Raw genomic sequence first — 25,303 nt, forward strand, 5'->3', positions numbered from 1 at the left:
GGAAGATTTAATGGAAGAAGAAAATAATATATAAAAGAAAATTTTTTTATTGGTACTCTCACCTATTTTTGTGATTAATTCTTTAGTTCAAAACCTAAAATATTATTTAATCCTAATAACATTAATTGATAAATTGGACCATTAAAAGATATCTTTAATTATTTACTGCTGAAGTATTATCCATCTATGATTTTTCTAATCCGTATCTTTTGAGTTTTTAAATTAAACTAAAAATTTCTCTATGGGCAATGCGCTAATTAGTATATTTGATTATATTTAAAATTTTAATAAATTACATTATCTAAGATAGTTGAAAATTTATTTCTAGTAGGAATATATTTTTTATTCATTTTAACGGAATTTGAATAGAGATGCAAAATTATAGGGAATAAATAAAAATTTGAAATTAATTATTTAGTTATATATTTAAACCTCTTATTGACATACTATTTAATTATGATATAATTTAATATATTCAAATTTTAATTAAGATATTATTTAAATTTAAAATTAATTATTAATTTCTTCATTTGAATCTCTATTTGAAATTACATTTATTTATAATATTTCCTATTTAACTCAATTTATTGAAATCTCAATCAAATGTTATTTAAATTTCATCAATTAAATATACTTTAATCCTATAATCTCATATCCGATCTATCTTTAAACGAATTGATATTACAAATTTTTAATAATATAATTGATTGATCAATTGATTGGTTGGTTGGTTGATTGATTGGAATAGAATTAGGTTCCTAGAATATTTTCCATTGGAGTCATTTTTTTCTATAAATAAAGTCTGTATGCCTTTTACCCCAGAAAACTATTACCTTCGCTTCTCTTATGCTAAAGAGTAGTGGAGTGAAGGATAGTGTCCAGATTTGCAAGCTAAAGCAATATGTCTGATCGTTTACCCCAAGAAATTGTGGAGGAAATCCTTCACAGACTACCCGTCAAGTCTCTTGTGAAATTCATCACTGTTTGCAGAGCTTGGAATTCCCTCATCACAAATCGAACTTTCGTATCTGATCATCTCAACCGTACAATCCAAGCTTCCAATAGCCGGGGCTCCCTCTTTTTTCAGTTCTCTCTTACAGGATACAAAGGGCAGATTCATCTTCATGGAGAGCAGTTTTACTCATTATACTCAGTTAATCAGCAAACCGACCACTTCTCTGTAGAGAGATTCCCACTCTCTCATCTATTTCGGCGGGATCGTCCTGAAATATTTGCTGGCACATGCAATGGCATCGTCTGTGCTGCTGACTATTCATCCTTCCATTCCGCAACCATCCTTATTTGGAATCCCTTGCTTCGGAAATATTTGGTGCTTCCCAAACCAATTATGACCTGCAAAAACGGCAAAAGTCAACTTGATGACAAGTATCGTCTACATTTTGGGTTTGGTTTTGATTCCAAGAACAACGATTACAAGGTCATTAGACTCATGATTCTTTGCGATAAACAAGATACTCCTCATGTTGAGGTGTACTCTCTTGTTTCTCGTTCTTGGAGAATTATTGATGTTACAGTTCCACCATTTTTCATTTGTTATTTACGCCATTGGTTTACCCCTGTAACTGTGAATGGGGCGGTACACTGGGTTGTTGGTCGTCGGAGATGTGATGGTCCATGGTACAAATTTATTTTGTCATTTGATGTAAATGAAGAGACATTTGGAGAATTAATGTTACCACAACAGTGGAGGGAGGTTGAGTCAACATTACTTGCTGTGGAAGGAGGCCATTCGCTTTCCGTGGTGAATCATTTTATGAAAAGGAACCGACGGGTGTTCAGTGTTTGGGTGATGAAAAAATATGGTATTATCGATTCATGGACTGAAATATTCCAATGTGATTCAGAATGTTATGGGGGCGTATTAGACATATTAGCTCTAACTCGTGGTGGAAAAGTGGTTGTGAGACTTGCAAGTGAAGTTATTACTTTAATTGATCCAATCAATGGATCGTTGGAGCCTGTGGGACGTCAGGGATATTCTGAAGCTTATGTTGGATCTTATGTTGAGAGTTTGTTCCTAATAAACAAAGAACCTGATGTTTTGTCTTTCTAACACTTATTTGAACGACCATGGTACTACAAGTCTAAGATATATGTTTTGGTTTATATTTCTTGTTCACTTGAGGTGGGTTTTTTTAAGTTCCCAATCAGTTATGGTGCTTTTCTATTGTGTTCAATGTTCAATATTTGCTAATTAGTTTTATATATGCCTCTTAAATATGTTGTTAGTAGTTGTTTTGATGCAAAGAAAACTCACTTTTATGATATGAGCGATCAGTCTTTTCAGCTTAGTTGAAATGCCATGGGATTTTGGGTCAAAACAATAGGGCATCAATTCATCTCCTATCAAAGTAAAATCATATTGGGATAATATAATCTTATGTTCTTAAAATTCGAGTCCATTTTAGTTATGGTCACCTCAAATTTCAAATCTTTAGTTTTAGTCCTTGTAGTTTAGTCCATCAGTCTTTAGAAATATGCAGTCATTAAAATCTGCTAAATTGATGTAAACAATATGAAAGTGTTGAAGTGCCACAAATGATGTTAAAGGAATGATGTAAACTCACTCGATAGGACGTAAGTAAATCTGGTGTGGATGGTAGGGAAAAAGAAAGGACAGGTTCTGAAAATGCAACGCATAGAACAATTATATAGAGTTACGTTTGAAAGGTCAGTTTTTTCCCCCTCATATCTTACTTATACAAGATCTAACTAAATGCCATAGCATGAATCTGCATCATCATTTTAGCGTCATTTACACTATTTCAACTTGAACCGTTTGGAATTGGCATTTGAGGCAGAATCCAGAATTGTCCCGCGAACCGGTACATGTTGATTGAAACCGAACGGGTTTGGGAAAGACTAAAACACAAAAGAAGAGGAGAAGATTATGAAGAAGAAGATGAAGACGACACAAACAGAGTACAAACCAAAAGTGTGTGCACGTCTAATGCTTTGAAATAGTGAAGATAATGAAGATCTAACCGAAAAAGAAGATGATTTGTATATCTGGTGTGCGAGTATGATGAAGCTGTGATTCACCCATGACCCAGTGAAACGAAGAGAAACTAAGAATGCCCCAAGAGCGTGGTCGGTGAAAAACAATGAGAAAGAAGGGAAACCAAGATGCGAGCATTAACCCTTGATCTTGCTAATAACTGATGGTTTTTCACCCATTCCCATGCATAAACTGACTGGTCTGTTTGGTTGAGCATTTGAAGGGGGTAAAAGTAGCTTCGAGGGAGTAAAAGTCAGCTTGTATTATTTTATTATGTTTGACATCATGTTTAGATATAAGTTATTTTGTCTGAAAAGGTCACTTTAAGTGACAACCTAATTTTTATGGTTTATGTCTTATCTTTATGCAAAAGCTACTTTTCAAAATCAAAAGACGTTTTTATTCTCATATTTATGTTCTTCTTATACCTCTCTTTAGATATTCATTGTGTTTCCCCAGTCAATTTTTAGTTTTTTTTTATTTTTAATGCTCTTTAAAATAAAAAATAATTTTTAAAACAATTTTTATAATATTTTTAATATTATTTTTCATTTTATGCTTACACAAATTGTGCAGCGTATATTATCTAATTAATTACCTAATATTATTTGGTTAAAAAATTTTCACATTACTATGATTTCTAATTTAAACATATTTTATTCATTAAATTAACTCCTTCCTAATATCATAATTTAAAATATTATTTTTGGTAAATTTATTTTTCAATCATTTCTTATTATTTAATAAAAATCATGTCCATTTTGGTTACTTTCACAAAAGAAACTTATTTAATCATAATTCAAAAACTTTTTTACTTTATAAACTACTATATCCAGTCCTTAATCTAAAAACTCGTTTGACTTTTATTTTGGTCTTAAATATAAGACCCTAATCTACTTTGTCTCTCATAATTATCTATTTCCTTCAAGGTAGTTATTGTAATAATGGTAATTTTAGCCAATACGCTTGATTAGCAATGATATTTTAAAAAAGACAACGCTTATTTATTGTAAATAACTAACTTAACAGGCTTATTTAATCTATTTAAATTAGTCAATTAGCTCTTATATTAAAAACTAGAGATAGTAACTTTTATGAAAGCCAATCTAAACATAAATCACATTACCCAATGTACATTTTATCCTGTTTGATTTTTCTAAAAACCATATTAAAAATAAAATTTTTTTTTACCTCCAATCATCAAAACGGACCCTATGTGGTGTTACTTTTGCTTCCCGCACTTTCACATTGTGCTTCTTTTTAAGGAGTGATTTCGAAAAGCTGTCTGAGGGACGAGATTACCATGATCAGAAATGCCTTAGACTCAGGTGGAGATATAGAGCTGAAATATGCCTCCAGGAATGCAATACGCTGTGCAGATTACTTGGCAATGAGAGCACATCAAAATGATGAGAAGGTAGTTTTGATTTGGGAGCCCCTCTCTCAGTGCCGAGACAGACTACAGATGGATATAGCGGAAGGATGTCCTACAGGTGGTGTTAGGAATTCTTAAAAGTGGGTTTTCAAGCTATAGCTTGCCTTATATGATGCCAAAAAAAAAACGAAAAGTTTTAATTTTGGTACCCAGAGCACGTGACTAGAATGAGGCTAACAAACATTCCTTTACTCACCTCTATATTCACATTCAAATACAATGAATAAATTAATAATATATTATTATAATAAATGAATGGTAAATCAATGTTTGGTGGTGATTGGAAGAAATTTTGGGTGATCATATTTACACACCTCCATAAGAAAATATAAACATTAATTTATAAGATGGATAAATTAATAAAATATCATTAGAATGACCTGTTGAACCACAATTAACCTTAAAATTAGTCTTTATAAGTTTTTAAATGTTATTTAATAATTTGATATTCTATTTTATATATATATTATTATATATAATATCAAGTTTTTATTTAATTAATATGCCACTGGTTTGATCATTGATCTAACTGGTTAGAGCATAAGAACTGTGAACTACTAACGCTAACATTTCTAATTTAACATCCGGTCTGACTTTTAATACATTACTCTGAGACATCTCGAGTTAAGAGAAGGTTAATAGCAATTGGAAATAGCATAATGATCTTCAGTTTTTGTATGCAAGTTACATGATAAAGTATGGGCTAAATGCAAATAATTAAGATTTAATAATCTTTCAACTTGACCGAAGAGTCGATATCATAAACAAGTTTCTTTTCAATCTTCTGTAATTTGCCTAAGAATCTCATACTATTTTTTTTTTTTTCTTGGGAAAAGAATAAAAGGCAAGCAACTGCTTGAAGAATTAGAAACCTAATGTCCTAACCCGCAAATAAAGCCCTAGCAAATATCTCACATATCTTCCAAAAACGTGCTACGTGCTATATATAAGAATAGTTTATATCAAATATAAACACATTTTTGTTATTTAGGGATTGGCTGGTAAGTGTAACTTCATGTTTTTATTAAAAGAAATAAGTTTACCTTGTTAGGAGATGAATTGCTGCGCCATTGTTTTGGTTCAAAAGCTCGCCATGTGGCAGCCGAACAGAGTAGCCCTCTTAATGAAGTTTATGAAAATGAGTATTGCCTCTTTTAGAAAGGTTTTTTTTCATACGCCTAAAGAGAGCCAATTACACTGATGAAACTTATGAGAAAATATTGGGCATTGAGCAGAGTAGAAAATCTAATCTTGCACTTGCAAGAACAAAATCTTTCAATAATTGTTAGAAAGACAAAATATTAGGATCTTTATTTATGAAAAACAAACTCTCAACATAACACCCAGCATAAGCTTCAAAATATTCCTTTTGTTCCAGAGGATCCGCCGATTTCTTGATTGGATCAACTAAAACTATAGCTCCACTGTTAATACGCATGACTACTTTTCCACTGCTAGTTAGAGCCAATATGTTACGTATGCTCCCAAAACAATCTGAATCACAATGTAATATTTCAGTCCATGACTCGGCAACACCATATTCTTTCACCACCCAAATACTGCACACCCATTAGTGGTACTCTTCTAGAGAGTGATTCACCACACCAAGTGAATGGCCTCCTTCCACAACAAATAATCTTGAAATATATACCAAAGATTCTTCACTCGATTGTTGGGGTGATCTTGATTCTCCAAATGTTTCTTCGGTCACATCAAATGATAAAATAAATCTGTCCTTTAAATCACGTGGACGATAGGCAACCCAATGAACTGCATCATTCACAAAAACTGGGGGCAGCCACTCGTGATCATCATAACTAAAATAAAAGTGAAAATCTCGAACAGTGGATTGGTTTTAACTTTTAATGACCAATGGATTGTCAGAAGATAATAAAAAATAGTGGGAAATAGAAAGATATCAAAATATTTAAAATAATCTTAGTTTGAATATAGCTATTACCTATCCAAAAACTAGAATATTTTGTTTAATTGATCAGTGACAATCATCATGTTCGTGTACTCGACAAATGATAAAAAATCATTAGAACAGAATATATTAAAAATAAATTTGGGGGGTTAACCATGAAAATTAAAAATTTATTATAGCTGTTGATTGTTGAAAAAGTGTTGGGTTCTAATTAGGTTTTCATGATTTTGTTTGGGTTTGGTCTTGGGCCTGGGTCCTCTTTTCCTACTAAAATAGTTGTGGTAAACAACTTTTCAATTTTTTCTAAAAAGAAAATATGAGAAGTCTGTTGTTTTTATGTCAAAATGCTGAATAAGTATTCTAATAAATTGTTAAAAAAATATCTAGAGACTCTAATATGGTGGTCAAAACCATATTCATGAAGCTCGAGATATATTAAAGATAAATATTTTTTAGTATATTTGAAATCAAAAAAATTTCAAATTTAAGGATAATGCTGTAAAATGAATGTTTGCAATGATAAGGACTATGTAAGTTTGATGACATGCTAAAAGAATGTTTAAAGCTATTGGTGATGCAACACAAACTCACACACACTTAATTATATTTAGAAGTTTTATATTGATGGCTGAAATAATACTTTTGAAGCAAAAAAAAAAAATCTAAGGCAAAATTTTCCTAACCTCTTATCTCTTCTTCACCTTTATTGCAGTGAAAGTAAGATAGTGACCTTATATAAGACCTTATTAAAATTGTTTAAATGTACAGAAAAAATTGCTTTCTTCTTGTCCTTTTTTCAAGTGTGATTAAATCAGTTTCTTTCTTTTTATTTTTCTTTATAAAAACATCTCAACCTTTATCTTTATCTTTCTCTTTCCTTCAAAATTAATTTGATCAAATCAGATCCTCCACTGTTTTAGCTTGCCACCCTTGTCAACAGCTTCTGCAATAAAGTTTTGGATTAACTTTTAGTTCTTTTCTGTATTAGCCTCCTAAACAATTTTTTTTTTCAATTACCTACCAGAATGTTAAAAAAAGTAATATTTTAATTATTATAAAATTATAATTTTTAAGTTTATCAATTCTTTATGCTTCATCATTGATTTAGTTGTAATTACAGGAAAAAAGAACTTGTAATCATCACGCTTCTCCCTCTTTCTTTTTGTGGGTTGTGACAGAGAGTTGGAGGCCATATTTGCATAATCCTCTGGTACTGCAAAAGTGAAAACAAGATCAAAGCACTAAAATAATAGCATAAATAACAAGAACCATAAAAATAAAGTAGTTATGTCTAGCAAAAGCAAAATGAAAAATAATGTAGTTATGTGCTAACTTCTTTATTTGTTATTTTTATCTGGGACAACTTCTTGTATAGCATATTTGAATTCAAATTACCAATAAATTATTAGTGCATATATACATGTTGCTTATGCATGAATTTTAAAAGAAATTGGCACGTAACATTCAGTCTCACTAAGTGGTATCAGAATTCTAATACCATTAAATATGTTTATAAATTATTCAATCTCACTAGTTGGTATCAAAACTCTGTTTATCATTTCCTGACATGGTTTCTTTATTCTCTTTAGCCCTACTTTTTTTAATATAATTTTTTGACAATTTTTATTTTATCATTTTTATCTATTTCAAACATTTTCTTTGTTATTGACATAAAGAAGCATGTGTTATTTAATTTTGGTTGGAAGGACGTATTGGAGCATATCCACTTAAAAAGAATGACATTTTAACAATTACCAAAAGGGAAAGGGACAGGATATACTTAAGCTTGCGCTCCACGTACATCGTTGGGACCCTCAAACTCAGGAATATAGAAAGGTGCTTACGTGTTTTTGAATGTCCTATCCCAATGACCGCTCCAGCCTCCCATGCTGCACAAGCTGCCTCAACTTCCCCACCAGTACAATGAATTGGGGTTTTTTTTTAATTTCAAAATTAGTTTTTTTTTTTTTTGCTTATTAGTTTAGAATTGTTCCTTATAGTAACTAGTAAAAATTGAAAGTTGTAGGGGAAAAAAAAGGTAAACAAATGAGATGTCTTTTAAAATAGCGCAGCAGCAGCAGCAGTAGCAGGAGTAGTGGTGGTAGTAGTGGTAGTGGTAGTGGTAGTGGTAGTGGTAGTGGTAGTAGTGGTGGTAGTGGTGGTAGTGGTGGTCGTGGTGGTAGTGGTGGTGGTGGTGGTAGTGGTAGTCATGATGGTGGTGGTGGTGGTCGTGGTGGTGGTCGTAGTCGTGGTGGTCGTGGTGGTCGGGGTCGCAGCAGCAGCAGCAGTAGTAGTAGTTAAAGTATAAAAGTACTCATAAATTTAAATCCAAGTATGCCAAACATTAAAATAAAATAAAAAAATAGAACCATTAAAAATGTCTTCTTCTTCTTTTTTTGCAGCGGGAGCCATGCTTTTTTGTTTCCTCATTTTAATTACTACTTTTATAATTAATTTAAATTGTTGCAAAAGTTACCAAGTATTTAATTATTATTTTCTTTCAAATGTTTCATGGGCTTTAGATTCTAAGAAAGAAAATATTGTCGGAAAAATGGAAAGAAAGTGAGAAACAATAAGGACCAAAAGGAGGACGAGGACAGATAAGTTTTTCCTTATTTGTGAGATAAGAGATTTTTAAATCTATGTCTTTTTATTTAAGAACAGAAATATTTTGAACTTAATTAATTCATATCAAATAATAATTTTTGTGTCTAATATTGCTTATTTGATTCATCATTTTATTTGCAGTTATTATTTTTACTTATCTTATATATTTTATATTTTATTTTTATTATAATATTCTATTTTATTTTATTATTTTTACTAAAATTTTATTATTATTTTGACTTTAAATTTGTGTGATTCTTTATTTCTTAGTAATATTATTAATTAAAAATTCACTGCTATATAATTTAGGGAAAATTAGTGAGAAAGATCTAGAAAAGATAATATCTATTAGAGAGAATCAGAAAAAATTATAATTATTTAAAAAGACCAGATATTAACATACAAATTTAATTTTACTAAGTTGCCCCTAATCACACCTCTTAAATTTCCTCTCACATTCCCTATTTCTCTCATATATTTTTGTTTATAAATTAAAACTATTAGCAATTTATAAATTTTATTAAATTAACTCTCAAATTTTACAAGCTTAAATATTTATTGAATTATTCAATCAATACAAAATTAGAATTTTATTCTTAAAATTAATACGATCAAAATCAAATGTTATCTAATTTTAGTAAAACCTGAGATTCTTTTATAACTTATTATATATCTGTGTTAAAAAAAAAGATTATGTATGTCTAGAAACCAAAAAAGAAAATTAAAGTAATTTTAAATAAATCAAACAAAGTTTGCATAACTTATTTTAAATAATTTTATACTATGCAAATTGAACATATAAGAAGAGTTTTATTTTCTAAGTGTGTGTTAAGTGAATTTAAATTTTCTCAAAATGATTTTTTAAAAAAAATATATAAATCAAATTGTAGAAACTAATATAAAAATTGGTATGTAACATTCGGTCTCACCATGTGGTATCAGAATTCTAATACCATTAATTGGTACGTAATATTCAACTCAATGTTTTGGCCATTGTTTGAGTTCAATTCATTAATGAGCATTTCACATTTTTGTCCAGTATTGCTTTTCTTATTTTCTTAGGCTAATACATAAAAGATTACTAAATAAGCAACTACAAATGAACAATTTACTCAAAAATTCTAAATTATAAGATTAAGAATAAAATATAGAAAATTTCTAAACTTTATATTAGTTAGAAAAAAACCAAGGAATAAAAATGTCACATCCCGAGAAATTTCACCTTGACATAGAAAGTTAAAAATTAAAATAAGAGCCAATGTAGAAACTAGATAGGGAGACAGAACAACTTTTGATGTAAAATCCAGATAAGGACTAGGCTAATATTTTCATAATTATCGGTCTAAGAGAGGCAAAACGGAAAAATTTGAGAACATTCTAGAAAATTTCTGAAAAATGAAAAAAATACAATTTAGAGATTTTGGAAACTCAGTTGAGACTTGAAAGGTAGAAATATTATAAAAATAAATTGTTATGAAATTTCCTGTAAATAGAGGTTTTTCAGAAAAATATTGGGAAATCATAGGAAAATAATTATTTTAATTAGTTAAATGCCTCAATAACTCTAGAAAGAATATGAAAAAATCATATAAATATTTTTTAATTTATAAAATTATTTTTATGTCTTGGGAACTCAGAAATTAATTTTAGAGAATTTATTTTCTCACAGTGACACTAATAAAGGCCTAATCAGAGAAAATTCAAAATAAATATCTGGAGGTGGCAAAAAATTCTAAAAATTTTTAAATCATATTCTTATATTAAAAGGTAAAATATCATGAAGAGAAATGAATTTTTTGAGGTCTGAAAAAATTATGAAATGTTGCTAGTGAATAGTAACCGATAAAGTTCCAAAATGATTTTGGGATTTTGATTTGGTTTGTGGGCCATCTTTTTAGACCAATCTAAACCATTTATAGGGTCCACATTAGGCCCAATTAAAGCTCAATTTCATGCAGCTCCTGGATTCTATCATTTTAATTAAATAAAATTCTAAAATTAGCGGATAATTGTTGGAAAGATTTAGAATTGGGACACATGGATAGACCTGAACCTTTTTGCTGTTGATGGCTGCCAAATACCCTGATTATGTGGCATCTTGGACGTCCAACAAGAGGGAGAAGGGGGCTGATTTGTTTGTTTGTAAGTACCCCTCCCTAAATTACAAGAAAAAATGTTAGAAAATTAGAAAAAGAGGGGGAGGTGCTGCCACTTTGTGTCCAGACCAAGGAGACCAGAATTTGAGAGGTATTTGGGCAAGGAATCATTCAATTTTTATCAAGGAAGCATCAAGGTATGTTCAAGCCTTCATATCCCTAAGTTTTAAACTAGTTTAGTTAAGGTTTTGGCTCGAAAAATCAAGTGGTGTTGCTGCCCAATTTTTGGTCTGATCATGTGATATTTAGAGAAGGGTAGAAACCTTAAATATCAAGTGGAATAAGCATGTTTAAGAGGTGTTTGGATTGATTTTTGGAAGAAATTCAAGTTAGGGTTTTCTATGCTTCATTTCAGCCAAGCACTATTCCTGGGATAGGAGCTTGATTCACCCTGATTTGATAATTCCAATGGGTTTAAAATTTGTTTTTGTGTAAGGATATACTAAACGAAAGTCTTTAAAATTATTGGAATCAAAAATTAAAATTTTAGAAGTCATATACCCCCTATTCGGCCATTGTAACTTGAGAGGGAAGGAATTTGATTTTTAAAAATCTGATTGAATATTTGAATTTTTCACAAAAAATTGTGTAGGATTGAGCCAAGAGATCATTGATTCTAAATAAGAAACTATTTTTTAAAAAATTCAAGAAAAAGGGGAAAACTATTAAATTAAAGTTAAAGGGTTGTGTTTAAGTTGTTTAATTATCAATCTAGCTTGTATTTATGCTTGAATCATTAGGTTTTGTAAAGGGAATACAAGGAGAGGATAATATCTTCAAGGAGGCTGAAAAATGTTAAGCTTGAAAGGTAGCATTGAATTATAACTTGATTGTTTATCTTGCTTATTTAACGTGATTTGTTGCTTGCTTGGATTGAGGAATTTGTATTGTGATCTTGTTTGATTGGATGACTTTGGATTATACTTTGGCCAAATGCATTGAACTTTGTTATTGTGGAAGTATTGGTGTTCCTCGCCTAGCATGATGTTGAGCATGATTTTATGTGGCTTGAGGATGTTTTGAAGTTTATAACATGTCACATTGTAACTTGCTCGATTTACATGATAATTATAGTTCAATTGCTACTGAGATTTTCATGAAACATCATTCCCACATGTCAATTTATTTATCAATTATTGATATTGGGATAGCTTTATGAGCATTATGCTATTTTGGAATGTTATGTAATGTTTTAGTAAATTTTATTTTTAAGTTTGTAATGAGTTTGGATGATGATATGATGTAAATTATATTTTTATGACATGTCCTAATGTTGGAATATGGAATGGTGGAATGTCTAAAGGGTATGAAAAAAGAAAAGGGAAAACAAAATTCAAGGAAATGGTAAAAAGGGGATAAAAATATCCTAAATAAGATCAAATTTGTGTTACATAAAATAATAAGCAAATGATGAAATCTGGACCTGAGATTTTGCAAGCATTTAGACCTCATTTTAAGTTTTATATCATGTGGTAAACCATCAAATTTAGAGTTTTTTGCTAAGAGTTATGCCTTACCAGCTAAAATACTAAAAATTCAAAAATTGACTATATAAACAGTGCACTTTATCAAATTTTCTGGTGCTGTTCTGGATTGAATTGAGTATGATGAATATTTTTTCTCTAAAGAACTCTTAGTAAGCTTCCACAAAAAATTAGAACCACCTCATTTTGATTTTTAAGAATTAGTTATGAATTTTCAGAATTGACCAAAAATTGGATAAACAGTGTACGGACAGACTTATATACAAAGTTTTGAAATTAAAATTTTTTACTCAAAAACGTTGGGAAATGCATTATCTTGGTTCCAATTGATGTATAATGGGGTAATAAAATAGGTGTAACAAAAAAACCAGACCAATTATTAAACTAGTTAAAATAGTAGTTCAATTATCATGGTGCTAAATAAAAGTCTCCTTATAATGCATTTATATTGTATTTTGGATTTAGATTAAATGTGATTACAGATCTACTCCCTCTTGTCGTAAGACATTAGTTAAGCTTTTTTACAAGAAAAAAAATTACCTAAATTATCATATGAATTTTAAATTAATATAAGTTACCAATTTTTTTCTTATCAAAGGATGTGTTTAAAAAAATTCTCTCATTTCTCTCATACATGTAAAACTCTCCCTAAAACTATCATTAATTACTCTGTCAGCATTTCATATTTTGAACCAAAAGTTTCTTTTAAAATACTTATTAAATTATGGATTAGAGAGAGAGTAAAATACATCATTTTAAGCAAGCTCTCACTTTTACTCACAAAAGTCTTCTTAAAAGACATCAGAATTGAGCCTATATAGGGGAGGGGGAAATGACACATAATTAATAACAGAATTTAAATCTGCAAAAATAGGAATTTATTGATCAAAATTATGGGACCAATCTTCATCTCTCCAGCAATATCATATCGAAAAAAACTGATTTCATAATCAATGAACAGGAGAAATTATTTGCAGGAATCCCTGCAGAGTTCGAATGAAAAAGATGTCTCCCGTTAAATCGATAACGGCAGAAAACTGCCCAAAACAGAACGTCGGCATGCGGGACAGCGTGGGGGTCACAACGGCAGGTGATTTTCAATTAAAAAAAATCCTCTGATTTAATTGAAGCTAAGATATACATTTGATCATTTAACTTTATATAAGATTTTAATTTAATCTATTAACTTTAAAAAGTATACTTTTAATTATTTAATTCCAAAATTGTTAGTCTTAAATGATAATTTTTTGTAACAATTATAGTTATTTTGAATATTAAACTTAATACGTTGGCGTTTACTAATATTTTATCACGAGCTCACTATCATTAATTTTTGTTAACCGCTTTCCTTACTCCTTTTCCCTCTCACTCCACAGCATCATGGCTAGCAGTTAGGCACGCCATCCAATCTGCGTTATTGCCTCACCCATGCTCATAGAATGAAAAAGCACAAGGGTGTTATGAATATTATAACATGTGGATGTCCATCTCCTCTTCTTCCTCTTCCTCTTCCTCTCAACTTCATCATCAACTCCCACTACTTCCACTAGGCATTAATCTTCCACTACTCCATTACCTTTCCACTATGCCTTTAATCTTGTAACTCCCCCCACTCATATTCATGTGGTTTATTATCCACTATCTATCATTTAAGTACCAATGTAACTTATGTGTAAGACTATGCCTATAAATAAGGCATGTCATTGTATTGTGAAGCAAGTGAAGCAAGTAAAGGAATACAATATCATTCTCTCATTTTTTTGTCTACTTCTCTTCTCCAATCTACTTTCATTGTTGGTTAATTTCATAACACGTTATCAGCACGAGACTCTACCATCAGAGTTCATGGTTTCTAGTTGATGCACGTTGATGTTTTGTTTGTTGAATGAAGATAGTTTGATCCGAAAGTTTGGTAAGATTTCTCCAATTTATTTAAAGCAAATGATGGTTTTGCATATTAACCATATTGATTCATTGGCAATCGAATATTTTATTCATCATATTGAGATATGAAAATTTTTATTTTTATTTCTTTTCTTATATTTTTATGATCCTACTATCCTTAATACTTCTTGATTTGCTATGAGGTTTATGTTTATCTATAAAATTACTATATATGATTATCATCTCTGATATTGGTTAATTGTTGTCTTGGAAAGTAGAATGTTAAACATATAAATGAATGGCTAATAGCCATTATATTCTTGATTTTGTGATTAGATGGCCAGAAGCCACATCACATTTTGATGATTATTTAATAAAAGACTATCTTATGGTAGTAACAGATGGCATGACAAGACTGTCACAATTTGATAATGTATATCAAAGTCCTGATGATTGATGGTTAAAAACTCACGATACAAAAGAACTTCATATTTCTAAAAATTTTGTTATAGTCCGGAAGACTAATATTTGAGAAAAATGATGATATGCTATTGAAAGCAAGGAATATATCCATAAGAGTGATAAAGAATATGATAACATTGTATCAGTGGAACTGATAACTAAAAGGGCAATAATCTTGGGACTTGACTATTGAATCATAATAGCAGAATTAGTAATGGCCCTATGATCAATATGATAAAATTATGAACAACTGTTATAATATGACCAGAAGTTATATAGACAAATATGTATTAGTTCATTGAAAAGCAAATGTTAAAGAAAAATGGTTGTGGAATCAAAAAGACCATGTGATATTATGAAAATATCGAAGCTAATTTTAATGCCTAGAGGCAGTAAGTTGTGAAGAAAGATAGATATCCAAAGTCTATATAAAAATAGAAAACATATAAGTATATGCCTAGAAGGCTATGTGTATAATGTTTAATTTTTATTGGTCTTTAAATTTATTGTGATTTGTGAGAAACAAATGTTATAAGAATTTGATATTGTAATATTGATAAGTGTGTGATATAAAACTAAATAGATCAAATAGACTCAAGAGTTACTAGTTATATTTTGTTTATTTATATCTTATTTATGTGATCTGATTTAATATTAGTTTTGAACATTTTAAATGTCTATAGTACCTTGATTAATATTGAGAAGTTTTGAACATTACGTACTTTATTTTTAAATGTTCTTCATCATTTTTGTGTGTTTTCTATGTGTCTTGTAAGTTAAATCTATGATACTCATAATTATTTGTTATTATGTTAATAATATATTGAAATAGAGTTGTCTTTCATATTCCTCTTAAATTATATAGTTCCTGAAGAACTAGATGTGATAGTATTAATATAGTTCCAGAAGAACTAATACTGATTTTTCTTTATGAGCAGATAAAGTATTGATAGTGAAAAATATGACCCATAGATCTATATCACAGCTTTGGTTCTCCAAAGAGTGTAAATGTTATAGTATAATTGGATCAAAGTCCATAACTATATATGAACTAGGAAGTACTTAGGCTTCCAAGCAAAAGATAGGTTATTGGCTTTAACCTATTTTATGCTAGCAGCTATTTATGAAATATATAAATGAATCATATTTGAATGACTCAATCTTGAGGGGAAAAACTGTTGAAATACAAATATGAGTTGATATTGGATATATTTTTCATATTAATTTCATAAATGGATATCATCAATCATATATTATATTGAAAAGTTTATTATTGGTAACAAAACATGATAGTAAACCAGAAGTTTACTGATATAATTAGATTTATTGTTGGCATGACTTGTTTGATCATCTTAAACTATATAATTATTGAAGATTATGTATTGATATCCATTGAAGAACCAGAAGATTCTTCCGAATAGCCAACATTTTTAAGAATCCATATGTACTGCTTGTTCTCAAAGAAAATTGATTATAAAATATCACTAGTTATGTTTTGTTTTCGAATGGATCACTATATTTCTGAAAATATATATGGGCCCATTTAGAAGCACATAAGCCATACAAGTATTTAATATTTGATAGATGCATCTATATAAAATGGTAAGATGTGTGATTGATATTAATTTGCAACCTGAAGTTTGCAAAATTATTTGGATAAATATTTCCAGACTATGTGATTCCCAAAACTTGATTTTAAAGATACTAGTGAATTTATATATCAGGCTTTTAATGTTGAAAAGCCTGCTTAACAAATTGATCTAGCAAAATCATTTGTTGATGCCTCCGTGAATAGCTTGATCAATATTTATGAGAACAAATTTTTCCATTTTAGTGTTGGCATATTTGATATATTGCAGCACTTATAGACATCAAGGCAACAAAATTCTCCCAATGAAATTGGCTTTTGGTCAAGAGCAAGATATTTTCCATCTAAAGATTGAAATGTGTAATATTTATTCTTACCAATCCACCACAATGCACATAGATGGATATTTAAAGAAAGTTGGGACATATGTTGGGTAAGAACCTCCTTCTTCTTGTTTGTTTTTAAATGGAACAAAATAATGTTCCTAAAAGAAGCAAATGGATTTAGGAGACTTATACTACATAATTAGTTGACTGTTATTTGACAAAGTTTTCCTAACATGAGGGGGAGAAATTGAGTAGCTGGAAAAGAGAATGCATGGAATGCATTATTACTATTAAATATAGATCCTCAAATATATTAGTATGGACCAGAAGTTCATCAAAATTGCATTCATGAAATATTACAAAATATTTTACTGATTGAATGAAAATTTTTAAATCTCATATTCCAGCTAAAAATGCTCCAATTATTTTAAATATTAAGACATGCCAGAAGCATGAGAGGTTAATCGGTTCAATATAAATATCTTGAATAAAGAGGAGCATACAACTTAGAAGTTATATTGAGGAGGCATGTACTCTAGAAGAGTGTCAAGACATAACTAATTGTAAAACTCCAGAAGAGGTTTAGGTACCTGAAAAGGAAGAAAGAGATCTCAACAAGTTATGTCACAAAAGAAAAAATGGAACCGAAAAGGTAAAGTTGTCGACAATGATTTCCATAAGAATATCACATGATAAAAAGAGGATCTTACGTATAGATCTATCATATAAAGTAGATATAAATTTGGCCAAGAAGAAAAGAAAAAGGGAAAAGATGTGATGAAAATGTTATTTCGATATGTGAAAATGGGCCTGTAGTCCCAACACATATAAAGTTTCTATAGAATATATAGACATTTATGTGAAAATATAGATTTTCACAAATGATTATGATGAGACATATTACTTTGTGGTGGATATAATTTTACATATTTGAATAGTCAGGCATTATGAAATGTGCCTGCTAGATGACCCCTGGATGAGGATCATTAAATAGTAAAATTTACATGATAATCCTTGAAGGATTCAAAAATATGCCAGGAGCATATATAAGAAAATCTTTCAGTATATAAAATATTATGAAGATTAAAATAATTTCAGTATGTATGATCCATTTTATAGTTTTGAATCAAAATATATGAAATTCCCTAAAGAATTTCACTTGCCAGAAGCATACAATTTAAGTTCTTGAGAACAAAGATTAAGTTAAATAAGTTGCCAGAAGCAATCAGGGCGTATGTGGTATAACCGACTAAGTAAATATCGGTTGAAGAAATGATATAAAAATGATCCAATTTGCCCATGTATTTTTATGAAAAGATCTAAAAGTGAGTTTGCTATAATTGTTTATGCTGATGATATAAATATTATTGAAACTCTTGAAGAGCTTACAAAAGCTATGGATTGCTTAAAGAAAGAATTTGAAATGAAGGGCTTGAAAAGAACAAAGTTTTGCTTCGGATTGGAAATTGAATACTTGAGAAATGAAGATTTTTGTGTATCAAATAATTGATACAAGAAAAGCCTTAAAGTATTTTTATATGGATAAATCATATCCATTATATACTTTGATAGTTGTGAGATTTGTGGAGGTGAATAAAGAACTTTATATATTTTGAGAAGGTGATGAAAAACTACTTGGTCCAGAAGTACCAAATCATAGGTCCAGAAGTATCATATTATATCTTATCAGTCATACATGACATCACATATCATTTGCTGTTAACTTACTGGTAAGATATATTTCTTCACCAAAGACATTGGAATAGAATTCTAGATTCTTTTCTGATTCACATGCTGGTAATTCCAAATGGAGTATTTATCTCACAATATCCAAAAGATGGTGAAAGATATATCCAGCAAATTCATTCAAATAAAAATCTAGCAGATTTGTTCACCAAGTCACTTCCTATTACAATATTTGAAAAGTTTGTTCATGGTATCGAATGTCACAGACTCAAGGATATCAATTGATGTTATTAAGAGGGGGAGTTAATAAACGTTGTACTCTTTTTTTCTTGTCTATGGTTTTTTCCCATTGGGTTTTCCTAGCAAGGTTTTTAATGAGGCAGTATCAAATAGTGTATCAGTGAATGTGTACTCTTTTTCTTCTACTAGGTTTTTATCCCACAGGGTTTTTCCTAGTTGAAGTTTTTTAACGAGGCACATATATTGTATAATGGACATCCAAGGGGGAGTGTTATGAATATTATAACATGTGGATGTCCATCTCCTCTTCTTCCTCTTCCTCTTCCTCTCAACTTCATCATCAACTCCCACTACTTCCACTAGGCATTAATCTTCCACTACTCCATTACCTTTCCACTATGCCTTTAATCTTGTAACTCCCCCCACTCATATTCATGTGGTTTATTATCCACTATCTATCATTTAAGTACCAATGTAACTTATGTGTAAGACTATGCCTATAAATAAGGCATGTCATTGTATTGTGAAGCAAGTGAAGCAAGTAAAGGAATACAATATCATTCTCTCATTTTTTTGTCTACTTCTCTTCTCCAATCTACTTTCATTGTTGGTTAATTTCATAACAAAGGGAATAATCTTTCACAATTATGTACAGCATCTATGGCTGCCAAGTAGATAGATTAAAGATAAAGAAATAAAAGCCCTTAAAGCACTTTTCACTTTTTAATGATGATCGCACTTGTGGAGCTTATCTGGGGACAATTTGGTTTTACGGTGAGTTAGAGACAAAAAACACAAATTAAGAGAGATATATGGAATGAAGCATTGTTATCAGAGGTTGGGATAAGACTTGTGTAACATCAAAGGGATGGGAATTTGCTTTGTACCACAGTCCAACGTGCGAGGTCAAAATCGAAACCAACAAGTCCTGACGTTATCACTGCCGGAATAATTAGTCACAAGTTTTTTTTCTTTCCTTTTTTCACGCTGCGAGACTAACTGCAACAAATAGTTCACCCCACTCATCATCATCATCATTCACACTCCTGCTTATTAAGATTGAGTTATGCTTTGTGCCTCTCCCTTTCTGTGATATGAGTGTTTTTCTACTTCCACGTTTTACAGTCACGACGATTCATCCCCTCCATCTACTATGTTTTGGCTTTTTTTTTAATATATTTTTCTTTGTTTTATAAGATTAATTATTCGCATCTAATATGACAAATTTAATGCTGTCGTGTCACATTTATTTAATTAAGTGCATCAAAAGGTGACTGCATCTCTATATTCCAAAGCTATAATATAATTTGGGATTCACAACCTATTATTTAGTATGTAAGAATTCTCATTGAAAATTATGAGAACAATATAAATTTTTACTAAAACTTAAATCATTGTGAATAACTTTTTAACACTTATTATTTTATATACTAGACTTATTATTAGTAACTAAATTGTGAAAATAATGTTAATTTATAATTAAACTTAAGTTATTGTGAATAGTTTTTCAACATTTGTTATTTCTCACACTAGACTTGTCATTAGCAGTTAAACTACAAAAATAATGCTAGCCTTTGCTAAAACTTAGATTAATGTAAATAACTTTTCAATACTTGTTATTTTTCATACTAGACTTGTCATTGACAACTAAATTGTAAAAATAATGTTAGTTTCCGCTAAAACTTAAGTTAATGTAAATAATTTTTCAACATTAGTTATTTTTCATACTAAACTTATCATTGGTAACTAAATTGTGAAAGTAATGTCAATTTTTGCTAAAACTTAAATTATAGTGAATATTTTTTTCAATACTTGTTATTCCTCATACTAAACTTGTCATTGGCAACTAAATTGTAAAAATGATATCAGTTTCTACTAAAACTTACATTAATATAACTTTTCAATACTTGTTATTTTCTTTACAAGACTTGTCATTAGTAACTAAATTGATAAAATAACACCAATTTATAAAAGTATTTTAATTTATAATGATTTGTGAACTCACCTAAAAGTATTTTATAACGAGTTATACTCTTTATAATTTATAAAAATTATTTTGAATCTATTTAATTTTAACCAAAAAATACTTTTTAATATATGTGTACAACTTATTATAAATGAAAAATACTTTTTATAATTTCCACCAAAGAGTTTTTTTTTAATAATGAGTTATACTATTTATAATTTATGAAAAATATTTTTAATCTATTTAGTTTTAACCAAAAAATGCTTTTTAATCTATGTATCTATACAACTCATTACAAATTAAAATATTCTTTTGCAAGTTAGAAATAGGGAATTACAGATTTGCAAGGTACTAAAAATCGGATCAGACATTAAACTAGTCGAGACAGTGGGTCAAAGGTTGATGGGTTAGATTAGAGTCAACCCAGAATCAGACCGGTGATCATTAAAAAATACAATTTAAATAAAATGTATTAAAATATCCATATTTGTCTATAAAAATACTATTTATAGTTAAATTTATTAATTATTAATAAATGAAGTTCTAATAAATTATTAGATACATTGATGAATCTTATTTATAGATATTTTTATTCTCTTGATTTAAGTTTTTTGATAATAAACTGTGCTAATTGAGAATTAAATTATATTTTATTGTATTAGCCATTTTATATTTTGTGAGAAATAATTAGTTATATTTTGTGCAGATTTTTAGAGAATAATTGCTCTTGTGCAGATCTCGAGGAAATAATTGAAAATCAATGATGCTTGTGAGAAATACTTTTTACATCTTCCCAAACACCCCCAAGTCACATGACTCAAAAAGATACCTTAAAATTTTAGGAAATAACTTTGATACTCTTTTAATTTAAAAACCTAGAGAAATGAGAATGTTTTATTGTTCTCAAGTAATTAATTTAAAATTAAAATATGTTTACTGTGTGATTAAAACTGTTAATTTTTAAAGTTGTATTATGATCTATTTTTATTAAGAAATTTATTGCAAGTGTGATTTCTAGACATATATAAAGTTGTTAATTTAGAATTAAAACTTGTTAATTACATAATTAAACTTACTTAGTAGGTATTTTAAAAATAAAATTCTAATTTCGTTATATCTGAACCACGCTCGAGTATTATTTTTAATTATATATTTACCAAGTTCTAAAATTGCAGGGAAATTTGGTTTAATCCAGTTAAATTTGAAATTTTGCATTAATTTTTAAAATAGAATAGGGAATGTGAGCGTAAATGTAGGAGGGGTAATTTAATATTTATATATTTATATTTTAATATTTATTTTTTTAAATAACTATGACTTTTTTGGTCTTCTTTAATAAATATTATTCTCTCTAATTTTCCCATAAAATTATTAGACGTAGCTGGAAAAATTATTTCTAGTGTTAGGGCGTTTAGAGTGCACTTTAAAAGTTTAACCTATTATCATGTCAGATTGCGCTAGATAGGAGAACAAAAGTCGGTGCTTTTTTAAACTAAAAAAGTTTCTGACTTATTTTGACGAAGAGAGATACAAAATTAGAAGATGGAAGATTTAATGGAAGAAGAAAATAATGTATAAAAGAAATTTTTTTTATTGGTACTCTCACCTATTTTTGTGATTAATTCTTTAGTTCAAAACCTAAAATATTATTTAATCCTAATAACATTAATTGATAAATTGGACCATTAAAAGATATCTTTAATTATTTACTGCTGAAGTATTATCCATTTATGATTTTTCTAATCCGTATCTTTTGAGTTTTTAAATTAAACTAAAAATTTCTCTATGGGCAATGCGCTGATTAGTATATTTGATTATATTTAAAATTTTAATAAATTACATTATCTAAGATAGTTGAAAATTTATTTCTAATAGGAATATATTTTTTTATTCATTTTAATGGAATTTGAATCAGAGATGCAAAATTTATGGGGAATAAATAAAAATTTGAAATTAATTATTTATTTATCTATTTAAACCTCTTATTGACATACTATTTAATTATGATATAAATTAATATATTCAAATTTTAATTAAGATATTATTTAAATTTAAAATTAATTGTTAATTTTTTCATTTGAATCTCTATTTGAAATTACATTTATTTATAATATTTCCTATTTAACTCAATATATTGAAATCTCAATCAAATGTTATTTAAATTTCATCAATTAAATATACTTTAATCCTATAATCTCATATCCGATCTATTTTTAAACAAATTGAGTATTATAAGTTTTTAATAATATAATTGATTGATTGATTGATTAGTTGATTGAAATAGCATTAGGTTCCTAGAATATTTTCCATTGGAGTCATTTTTTTCTATAAATAACGTCTTTATGCCTTTTACCCCAGAAAACTATTATCTTCGCTTCTTTTATGCTAAAGAGTAGTGGAGTCAAGGATAGTGTCCAGATTTGCAAGCTAAAGCAATATGTCTGATCGTTTACCCCAAGAAATTGTGGAGGAAATCCTTCACAGACTACCCGTCAAGTCTCTTGTGAAATTCATCACTGTTTGCAGAGCTTGGAATTCCCTCATCACAAATCGAACTTTCGTATCTGATCATCTCAACCGTACAATCCAAGCTTCCAATAGCCGGGGCTCCCTCTTTTTTCAGTTCTCTCTTATAGGATACAAAGGGCAGATTAATCTTCATCCAGAGCAGTTTTACTCATTATACTCAGTTAATCAGCAAACTGACCACTTCTCTGTAGAGAGATTCCCACTCTCTCATCTATTTCGGCGGGATCGTCCTCAAATATTTGCTGGCACATGCAATGGCCTCGTCTGTGCTGCTGACTATTCATCCTTCCATTCCACAACCATCCTTATTTGGAATCCCTTGCTTCGGAAATATTTGGTGCTTCCCAAACCAATTATGACCTGCAAAAACCGCAAAAGTCAACTTGATGACAAGTATCATCTACATTTTGGGTTTGGTTTTGATTCCAAGAACAACGATTACAAGGTCATTAGACTCATGATTCTTTGCGCTGAACAAGATACTCCTCATGTTGAGGTGTACTCTCTTGTTTCTCGTTCTTGGAGAATTATTGATGTTACAGTTCCTCCATTTTACATTTGTTATTTACGCCATTGGTTTAGCCCTGTAACTGTGAATGGGGCGGTACACTGGGTTGTTGGTCGTCGTAGATGTGATGGTTCACGGTACAAATTTATTTTGTCATTTGATGTAATTGAAGAGACATTTGGAGAATTAATGTTACCACAACAGTCGAGGAAGGTTGCGTCAACATTACTTGCTGTGGAAGGGGGCCATTCGCTTTCCGTGGTGAATCATTTTATGAAAAGGAACCGACGGGTGTTCAGTGTTTGGGTGATGAAAAAATATGGTATTATCGAGTCATGGACTGAAGTATCCCAATTTGATTCAGAATGTTAAGGGGGGCGTATTAGACATATTAGCTCTAACTAGTGGTGGAAAAGTGGTTGTGAGACTTGCAAGTGGAGTTATTACTTTAATTGATCCAATCAATGGATCGTTGGAGCCTGTGAGACGTCAGGGATGTTCTGAAGCTTCTGTTGGATCTTATGTTGAGAGTTTGTTCCTAATAAACAAAGAACCTGATGTTTTGTCTTTCTAACACTTATTGATGAACGACCATGGTACTACAAGTCTAAGTTTAAGATTATATGTTTTGGTTTATATTTCTTCCTCACTTGACGTGGGCTTTTTTAAGATCCCAAACAGTTATGGTGCTTTTCTATTGTACTCAGTGTTCAGTATTTTCTAATTAGTTTTATATCTGTCTCTTAAATGTTATTAGTAGCTGTTTTGATGGAAAGAAAACTCATTTTTTATGATATGAGTGATTAGTCTTTTTGGTTCAATGGAAATGTCATGAGATTTTGAGTCAAAACAATGGCGCATCAATTCATCTCCTATCAAAGTAAAATTATATTGGGGTAATATGATTTTGCGTTATTAAGATTTGAACTCTTTAGTTTTGGTACTTTAAATTTTAAATATTTAGATTTAGTCCTTATAGTTTAGTCCATTAATCTTTAGAAATGTAATGTTATTAAAATCTACTGAATTGTGTAAATGATGTGAAAGTGTTGAAGTGCCACGAATGATGTTAAAGTAACGATATGAACTTACTGGATATGACCTAACTGAATCTTATGTGAATAACAAAAAAAAACAAGTTTTCATAATGTAACGCATAGAACAATTATATAGAGCCGAGTTTAAAAGACCAGTTTTTTTTTCCCTGATCTCTTATCCATACCATACAAGATCCAATTAAGTATCATATCGTGGATCTACATTTTCACTTGAACGTTGTTTACGACATTTTAACTTATTTCAACACCATTACTCCTATAGGAAGTAACATTTTAAAACAAATTTAAATTCTAATTGGTACCGTATCAAAATTTGAGGTATTAAAACCAAAATAAGTTCAAATAAGTTGAATTTTAAAAGCTCATCCGGGTTACAGCCATTCTCAAGCCTCAAGTAGAGCCTTTGAAATGCTTGCAAATTATTTATT

General features: G+C 29.6%; 3 protein-coding genes across 3 annotated transcripts; all 3 read left to right on the forward strand.

Annotated features, from left to right (window-relative positions):
* The first annotated feature begins 901 nt into the window (after nucleotides 1–901).
* Nucleotides 902–2,074, forward strand: LOC114763335 (F-box/kelch-repeat protein At3g23880-like). Its single transcript, XM_028952962.1, has one exon. It carries the CDS (start codon nucleotides 902–904, stop codon nucleotides 2,072–2,074), a length of 1,173 nt encoding a protein of 390 aa, XP_028808795.1.
* Nucleotides 2,075–4,322: 2,248 nt separating this feature from the next.
* LOC114711039 (rRNA 2'-O-methyltransferase fibrillarin-like) lies at nucleotides 4,323–8,682 on the forward strand. Its single transcript, XM_028895393.1, has 2 exons — nucleotides 4,323–4,436; nucleotides 8,449–8,682. Exons 1-2 carry the CDS (start codon nucleotides 4,323–4,325, stop codon nucleotides 8,680–8,682), a joined length of 348 nt encoding a protein of 115 aa, XP_028751226.1.
* A 14,535-nt stretch (nucleotides 8,683–23,217) lies between these two features.
* On the forward strand, nucleotides 23,218–24,189 carry LOC114711040 (F-box/kelch-repeat protein At3g23880-like). Its single transcript, XM_028895394.1, has one exon. The coding sequence runs from the start codon at nucleotides 23,218–23,220 to the stop codon at nucleotides 24,187–24,189; it is 972 nt and encodes a 323-aa protein (XP_028751227.1).
* Nucleotides 24,190–25,303: the final 1,114 nt, after the last annotated feature.

The sequence above is a fragment of the Neltuma alba genome, unplaced genomic scaffold (assembly GCF_004799145.2).
Source record: "Neltuma alba isolate B1F8T4 unplaced genomic scaffold, ASM479914v2 tig00011276_pilon, whole genome shotgun sequence".
Taxonomy (NCBI): domain Eukaryota; kingdom Viridiplantae; phylum Streptophyta; class Magnoliopsida; order Fabales; family Fabaceae; genus Neltuma; species Neltuma alba.

Excerpts from the sequence above, each read along its gene's own strand:
- LOC114763335 (XM_028952962.1), top strand. The coding sequence starts at position 902 with ATGTCTGATCGTTTACCCCAAGAAATTGTGGAGGAAATCCTTCACAGA.
- LOC114711039 (XM_028895393.1), top strand. The coding sequence starts at position 4,323 with ATGATCAGAAATGCCTTAGACTCAGGTGGAGATATAGAGCTGAAATAT. Across the intron at positions 4,437-8,448 it reads CACATCAAAATGATGAGAAG|CGCAGCAGCAGCAGCAGTAG; the intron begins GTAGTTTTGATT and ends CTTTTAAAATAG.
- LOC114711040 (XM_028895394.1), top strand. The coding sequence starts at position 23,218 with ATGTCTGATCGTTTACCCCAAGAAATTGTGGAGGAAATCCTTCACAGA.